Consider the following 8,538-nt stretch of genomic DNA (forward strand, 5'->3'; position numbering starts at 1 on the left):
TACTTGTGAAGAAATGCTCGAGAAGGACGGTCTGAAAAGTGGCTTGAACGCGCTGCCTGACTTTGGAGGACTTCAAGTCTGCGTTAATGCTAACTTTATCGAAATTGTCAACGCAATTACGAGTTCGTCAACATGCAATCTTGACACGTTCTTACCGTTGTTGGTTGGGGAATCGAAATACTTTCCTGCCTTTATGGAGGTCATTAAAACGATTTTCGGCGGCATAATGAGCTCCAACAGTTCGGGATCGGCGAACCTAAAAACTACACTGGCTTTATGGAGTGCCAATAGTACCAAGCTGACTGGATTCTGCAACATCATGAACACTCAGGCGGCCCCGTGTATCGAAGAAGTGCTGGCTGCATTCATCCCGATCTTAGAAAGAGATGCGATGTGCTGCCACGGTCTCTACGGGTATGTGGAACTGCTAAAGCTACTCGTACCAGCCGGTCTAACACTGGAACAAGTTCTTTTCGACGTTGTTAATGGGCTCCACCAAACCATGTGCACCACGTCGAACTCGGACAGACAAGTCTGCGCGGTTTCGCTCACCTCCTATCTCTCCGATGTCATCAGCGCTGACGAATCATCACTGCTTAGTGCCATTATCTTCCGGGCTGGGGTACCACTATACGCTGCTGCTGAGAAAGATGTCTGCTCTTCGCTAGCGTCAACCTCTCTAGCCAGTGGTTTGGTGAGCGGCGCGAGTATTCCGTACTACGCCGCATCATGCTGCGTCTCTGGGCTATCAAAGCTCCTACAGAGCCTCGATACTGTAATGACGCATCTATCTGGAAGCTTGGTCGCCGAATTGTTCACTCTCATCACGGGCCGACAGGATGCTGTGACGAAGTTCACATCACTGTATCCAGTAATCGAAAGCTGTGCCTTTGAAGCATCGTGCACCAACCCAAACTTTACTTTATCGTCCAACACCAGTTGCAACGCGATTAGTGACGCCGTTTCAAACAAGACTCGTTCCCCAAGTAACATTGCATGCAAGCTGGTGACGTTGTGTGACAGTAACAACGTGTGTAGTGATGTGTGTGAAGCTGGAACTGCGAGTGTGAACTCGTGGGCGGCCGATGCTATCACTTTCCAGCACAGGCTATCCTATGGAGAGACCTTGTGTTTCACACAGTTGCCGGCCACTCACAACAGTGTAATCACCCAGGCTCGTGGCTATGGCAATCGTGACCAGCTCTTCAACTCGATGCTGAACGCTTCAAACGCCGGCTCGTACATGCGCACTAGTAACCAGTTTCTGAGTTTAACAGATCAGCTAAATCTGGGTGCTAGATTTCTAGAGCTGGACGTACACTACTTTGGCTCGGCTCTGCGCGATGCTCACTGCTCCAACCTCGGGGTGTCGTTGATTGACACATTGTCGGCGGATATGGTGATCTCTTTGAAATCCTCGCTGGAGGCGAGCGGCGAGGATAGCTCGGTTGAGTGGACTTCCGATTTAGCGGGCTGTCTGCCTTCGTTTAGTGGAATCCGTGCCGAAGAGCAGCGTCTTCACAATGAGTCGCTAGCAGAGATATCTGCTTGGTTGGCACGACATCCAGATGACTTCATTGTGCTCTTTGCTGATATTGGGGACGACGTTGCATCGACTGGTCAGACAGATGCGCTGCTGGAACTCTACACAAGCGTGTTCGGCGACCGGTTATTCACTCCGTCAGACTTCGATACGGCTGGAAGTGACTGGAATAGGTTCACGTTGGAAGACTTGATCCGCCAGGGTAAGCAAGTCGTTTTGGTATCGGGATCTGAGGCAAACAGCCTTATGTTTTACTCGCGTGAAAGGTGTACTGGTTGGGCTGATATCCCTAAGAATGCAGCGGGACCGGCGGGTACGTTCTTCGGGGAGATCATGAATGCTGGTAAAATTGTGCGCGCTTTCGAGAGTGAATTGCACTACGCTACGTTCACAGAGCTCACTCGGTGGTGGAAGTAATGGCGTCGATACACCTGAGCACCCGGCCAACGTTAACGCTTCCACTCTGCGTGTTTTTGTGGACGCTGGAGTGAATTTTGTGGCGCCGGATGGACTCGATGGATCGACGATGGCAGCCACGATTTGGTCGTGGGCCAAAAATGAGCCCGACGTCAGCATCTCCACCGCTCTGGTGATCTCGGGTGTGGACGGGCGCTGGCACGGTATTTCAAATCCATCAAGTATCTCTCACTTAGCGTGTGTGAGCAACAGTAGCCGCATGAAGTGGAAGGTTGTAGCCAAGGGCTCGAGCTGCCCCAACGGATTTGAGACTGGTGCACCTCAGCTGGCAGTGGAAAATCTGGCACTGCTAAGTGAAATTCGTGCGGAGGCGGGTGCTGCGACGGCCCAACTCGCTGTGGACCTCGGTAGCCTCTTGTTTGGCAAGTGATAACGTCTCTCCGGGTCGTGTGGTAATTCTTGTCATACCACATCGAAAGGAGGATCGAAGCCTTAAGCTACATAAGAGGCATTGGTATGGTCGGCCGTACTGATGAAAAATGGTCTTCGCAGTATTGATGATACAATGCCATTGTTTGTAGCCCTCACCCCTTTCGCGTCCGTTTGATATTATTGTAATGGATCGAGCAGTCGAGTGGACCACATGGCTGCGAAGTCAGGTGATGAGTAGCAGTACACGTGGAATGCGAACGACGGGTTTTGCATAGATGATGAGAGGGAGGTGGACGATGTGTGAGCGTGCCGGCTGGCGGCCATGGTCGTGAAGCCAGCCGGGAACAATGGGTGCCTCGCACACCGTGAGTGCAGTAGTCAAAGAGGTGATTGGCAGCACGAGTGGGATACGACGCCAGTAGGAAGGACGAAAGAGGCCGACATGAGTGTGCTGGCTAGTGGCCAGGCTCATGGGAGCCGAAACGAAGGACGGAAGAGGCCGACGTGAGTGTGCTGGCTAGGTGGCCAGGCTCATGGGAGCCGAAACGAAGGACGAAAGAGGCCGACGTGAGTGTGCTGGCTAGGTGGCCAGGCTCATGAAAGTCGAAATGGATGATGAGGAATAGTGGGGTGGGCTATGTTGAAGTACCGCGCAGCAGCCGCACTGCAATGAACAAAGGAGGGGAGCAGTGTGGGGCGAAGCTCACTTTTGGATCTGCGGCATTAGCACAGGACCTGACACGTGTGTGGCGGAAGACGCACTTTGGAGACGGAAGAGGGAACGAGGACCGGCAGACGAAGGCCGTCCGAGTCACTAAAACGGAAGAGCGAGCGAGCAGGGAGGGGCGGAGGCCGACCAGCTAGCAAGCGAACTACAGCCAGCGGAGCACGTGCCGACCGCGCGGGCAGCGCCGACGAGAGGAGGGCGTAACAAGGGGCTGAGAGGCACCTGAGGCCTGTGTGAGGAGTCGGGTGGCGCTCGGTGCGGGGAACGCACGGGCGACGAAGTAGCGCAGCGGCGTGAAAGGCAGGTGCTTGGAAAAGTACACGAGGGTGAGTAGGAGCGAGTAGTGCAGCAAGGGTTGTGTTGCGTAAATATATATAGGAACGGACACTTCTCAGTGGACGTTCCGGCGCAGAACCGAGTGGGTTCTGTCGGCCAGTGGAGTGAGGAAGCTCCGTACGGGCGGCGACTAACCAGGTCGAACCCCCAGCGCAGTAATTGTGGAAGCAGTGCGACCTGCCCCACGGCCGGACAAGATAATTGGCCCGTTACATGGTGGTCATACAGGGGCTTAAAGCGAGCAATCGACAAGCATTACGAGACGAGATGGCGGCCACGAAGACAGCAACGACTAAGGGGGCCAGGGTAAAGACCAGGATCTTACCACGCTACGCGAAGAGCCAGATACTGGTTCATGAGGAGGAGAAGTCGCGAGAATCCTTCAGTGAGAACGTGGAGAGCGAGGGCGACCGTGCGGAGCAGCAGGAAGAGGTTACACGAGAGGAATCGGTGGCGGGACGCACGGTAACGCTGGTAGAGTCGACGGAGGAGAACAGCAGGACCCGACGGATTCGTGACGACGCTGAACTTGTCGCAGATGGTGACGAAGATACTCCGACGGGTGGCGGAGCGGCGAGCCAATCGGTGGTAGTTACGATGGCCGAGACCGTCAGCGAGCTGCGAGAGATGGTGCCTAGGTTGCAGCCGGCTCCGGTGGACGCTGGACACGAGGAGCGGCGGTCGGAACGTCAGAGGAGCCGGGATGCTCCAAGGCACCGGCGCAGCTCTGGTCGCTCGAGACGTTCTGGACAACGTTCAAGTAGGGGCGGCGACTCAGGAGACGCTAACGAGCAGCGACGGCGAGTGTCGGCGCGTCGGTCGGTGCGCGGAAGGTCATCCAGGTCACCCCACCGCGCCGATAGTGGGGGAGATTCGGACGACGGGTCAGGCGACGATCCTAGCAGTTCGAGCAGCGAGAGCGAGCCCAGTGACGACGGCAGTAGTGACGAGGCCGACTCCCAGAGCTATTCTGACTCGAGCGAGGGAACGGAGCGGTTAGGGCGACCACACCGGCGGTATCAAGATTATGAGCGTTATGGACGGCGAGGGCGACGCGAACGACGGGAGCGGTACGACGCACGAGAAGAGCCACGAAGGAAGAGCGTGAAGGACTTAGAGCTCCCCACGTACACACCGTCCCCGAAGGTGTCGGTGTCCACCTGGATCGACCGGGTGGATTTGGCGCTTAAGGGTGCGGAGGAGTCTGGACGCGGTCGATGGACGGATAGAGCACTCTATTTCATCCTCGGCATCAAACTGATGGAGACCGCGGCGCGTTGGTGGGTTAACATGGATCGTAGACTTCCTGACAGGAAGCGATTGTGGACGTACCTGAAGAAGGCATTGCTACGCCGTTATGGGGAACGGCTCGACAAATCGGCGGCGGAATGGCGCGTCAACGGTAGGCGCATGATGCCAGGTGAGACATATGCTGATTACGCGGCAGTACTTCGTGAGCTCGTGGGTAAGAACCGGGTGAGCGAGCGTGTTCTGCTGGCTCAGTTCTACAGGTGTCTTGATAAGACCACGAAGAAGCTGGTGCAACAGGAACCGAAACCGAAGACGCTGGAGAGGGCGGTAGCTAAGGCCACGAAGATCGACGACCCAATGGACAACGTTGCGCAAGGCATGATGAACATCGGGCAGGCGTGGGCAACCGCTCCGAGTCCCTATCTCATACCAATGACTGGGACGACCGGCCAAACGATGGTGATTCCGGGAATAGGCGGTCTGCCTTCACATATGACGTCCATGGGGCACGGCATAGGGTCGGCAGAGGGCGAGGCCGGGAGCGTGGCCCTCTTCACAAATCCTCAGGGCGTGTGGAACGACTACTCTGGCACGTGGGACGTGCCACCGGGCCATACGTGGAATGGGAAGTACTGGGTCGAGACGAGAAGCGGGAAGAAGCAGTTGCAGCAGTCCGGCAAAGGGGCAGCGGACCGAAAGGGACGGCACCAACGAGAACAGGACTCAAGCGGTGACGACTCGGACGTACAACCCGTGACAAAGAAGACGAAGGCGGCAGTGAGGCAGTTGAAGGGGAGTGACGGCGGCGGGGGCACCCCAGGGTGGTGGTGCTGTCGTTTGTTTCGGCTGTGGGCAACCCGGACATATCAGGCCACACTGCCCGAACCCACCCCGGTGCTTCGCGTGTGACCAACCTGGACATTTCGCACGTGAATGCCCTGATCAGGAAGCAAAGGCGCGGAACGATGAGCACATGAAGAATCGCAAAGAGAAGGGGAAGGAGCCGGCGGAAAAGTAGGGCGGACGCAGTGGGGGGACCACAGTGTTCGACACCAACGACGGATCCCCAGCAACCGGTGCAGGCCAAGAATGGAGGCGACGGCACGGGTGGTGATAAGGCAACGGATGAACGAGGAGAGGTAGAGACGGAGGAAAGCAGTGGGAATGATGAGGCTAAAGGCAAAGAGGAAGAAGAAGGACGGTGAGGTGCGCTTTTGCATCGATTATCGAGCGCTTAATAAGGTGACGAAGAAGGACGTTTATCCTTTGCCACGATTAGACGAGACCTTGAAGGCCTTAGGCGGCGCGGTGCTGTTTACGACGCTGGATCTGAGGCGGGGTATTGGCAGAATCGGGTCGGCGAGGCCGACCGGCCCAAGACCGCCTTCACCACTAAGCAGGGGATGTACTAGTCGTGCGGATGCCATTTGGTTTAACGAATGCGCCCTCTACGTTTCAGCGCATGATGAACAGCGTGCTACGGGGGCTTACGTGGTTAACTTGCCTTGTCTACTTGAATGATATTGTCGTCTTCACGCGAGGAGGCATTGAACGACATGTGGTGGAGGTCGCGTGCGTGTTAGAACGTCTGGCGGCGGCTGGATTAACGCTAAAATTGAAGAAGTGTATGTTCGCGACAGGAAAGATGGAGTACTTGGGACACGAGCTCAGTTCCGATGGGGTGCGACCACTGGAGCGTCTGGTGACGGTGGTACAAGACTTTCCGAGGCCGGTGGACGCCATTGAAGTCAAGCGGTTCGTACATCTCGCCGGCTATTATCGTCGGTTTATCGAGGGCTTCGGGTCGCTCATGGCGCCCATGACGAAGTTGTTACGCAAGGATGCAGCGTGGGAATGGACAGTGGCACAAGAGGCTGCGTTTTGAGCACGTGAAAGTGGTCTTGACGACCAAGCCGCTACTAGTCTATCCCAACTTTAAGCTGCCATTTCGTGTGGTAACGGACGCAAGTACTGTCGGATTGGGCGCTTGCTTGATGCAAGACCATGGACACGGGTGGCAACCGGTGGCCTACGCCAGTAAGGTCAACAGTCCCACGGAGTCAAACTACGGCATTACGGAGCTTGAGTGTTTGGCGGTAGTTTGGTCAATTAAACTATTCAGGCCGTATCTGTATGGGCGGACGTTCACAATCGTGACCGACCACGCGGCCTTAAGTGGCTGATGACCAGCCCTAATTTGACTGCAGTTGCACCGCTGGGCCTTGACCCTGCAGGAGTTTGAGTTCACCGTGGAGTACCGACCAGGGAGCACGAATGTAGTGGTCGACGCCTTGTCTAGAGCACCGGCGAAAGTGGCGGCAGCAGTCGGGCGGCGGCGACGAACTCGGCAACGGGTGGCTATAGAGGGTGACGCACATATGGCGAGTGGTGTACGGGCGGGGGCAGGTAGGGGTCACGAAGACGAAGTGGAGTGGGCACCGACAAGTCGGGCAATTGTGGTGGCGAATGCGGCCGGGTAGCCGCCGACCGAACCTGAGGCGGCGGAGACAATAGTACTGGAGGTCAAGGATAGTGTGGAGGAAAGTACGCGTGTCCCTACCAAAGGAGATCCACTGGTTCGGGCGTTGTCCACCTGGAGAAGGCGCATGGTGTCGATAAGTCGATGCGGCTGGAGAAGGCGCGTGGAGACAATCGACCTTGCCAGCTCGAGAAGGTGCGGGGCTGTCGTATTGAAGCGGCGGAAATAGAGCCTATGTGGCCTCTCACAAGGGCGACCAAACGACGTCTGGAGGCGGCACATCCGCCGGTGGCGGCGCCGGAAGCGGTTCCTAGCATAATGATTGAGCGAAACGATGGGCAGCAGTCCCAGGCAGCAAACTCGCGCCGACAGTCGGTCGAGACGGGCAGTGGACGCAGTGTTGAGTACGGTCAACTGCCACTAGGGCAAGACGCGCTTGGACGCACGATGCCCCGAGGTGGCGAGCGGCGTCGAGATGAGCAGAAGAAGAAGTCGGAAACTACGGTACAGAGGCCACAGGCGACGGCAGTAGCAGCCGAAAGTGAGTGGAGCGATGGTAGCCAGACGGCAGAACCGACGGCAGTAACGGCTCGGCGAAGACGAACTGGAGGCACGTCGCGTCAGAGGGCGGCGGCCGATAGCACAACGCACCGGTGGCCGGACAGCCTGCGCCGGACGGGGGGTCGGCGGTGGGCGGAGAGGAGCGGAGCCCCGATACGGGGCGGAGAAGGCCTGCAGGACAACCAGCGACCGGAGAACGTGATGCGGACCCGGTAGACAATGACGTGCTCGATCAGCACGAGCAGCAGCGACAACCGCTGACACTACAGCTGACATATGACGCGGTGATTACGGCGCAGATGCGGAGTGGACTGGTGCAACGCATGGTTAAGGCACGCTCGTACAGAAAGATGGCGATAGAGGTGCGGCGTAACTTGGTGACGGCTGAGACGTCACAAGGGCGACGAGAAATGCTTCCACTGAGCTGTGGCCGGTGGCGTTCAAAGTGCATCACGATTCAGTGTGGGCCGGCCATTTGCGGGCGCCGCACACGTACGAGAGGATCTCCGCGCACTATTGGTGGCCGGATTTACAGCGGGAGGTGAAGCGTTGGGTGCGTGGCTGCCAGGAGTGCGGCAGTCGAAAAGCTAAAACGCGTGATGTGGTGTTACCTATGCGGAGATTAGAGGCGGAGCAGTCGAAGATAGGTGGGCGTTCGATGTGGCTGGTCCCCTGCCGGTGGCCGACGGTGGGCAAAGATACGTTATCGCGGGTGTCGAGTACGTGACCCGTTATGCGGTGGCGAAAGCGGTGGAGCGGCACACGGCGGAGAATGTGGCCAGGTTCCTAATG

At 57.1% G+C, this 8,538-nt stretch overlaps 1 protein-coding gene across 1 annotated transcript; it reads left to right on the forward strand.

Annotated features, from left to right (window-relative positions):
• Positions 1 to 319: 319 nt before the first annotated feature.
• PITG_07049 (uncharacterized protein) lies at positions 320 to 1,880 on the forward strand (the record flags this gene model as incomplete). Its single annotated transcript, XM_002904969.1, has 4 exons — positions 320 to 1,368; positions 1,432 to 1,579; positions 1,625 to 1,809; positions 1,874 to 1,880. 4 exons carry the CDS (start codon positions 320 to 322, stop codon positions 1,878 to 1,880), a joined length of 1,389 nt encoding a protein of 462 aa, XP_002905015.1.
• Positions 1,881 to 8,538: the final 6,658 nt, after the last annotated feature.

The sequence above is a fragment of the Phytophthora infestans genome, genomic scaffold (genome assembly GCF_000142945.1).
Source record: "Phytophthora infestans T30-4 supercont1.10 genomic scaffold, whole genome shotgun sequence".
NCBI lineage: Eukaryota > Oomycota > Peronosporomycetes > Peronosporales > Peronosporaceae > Phytophthora > Phytophthora infestans.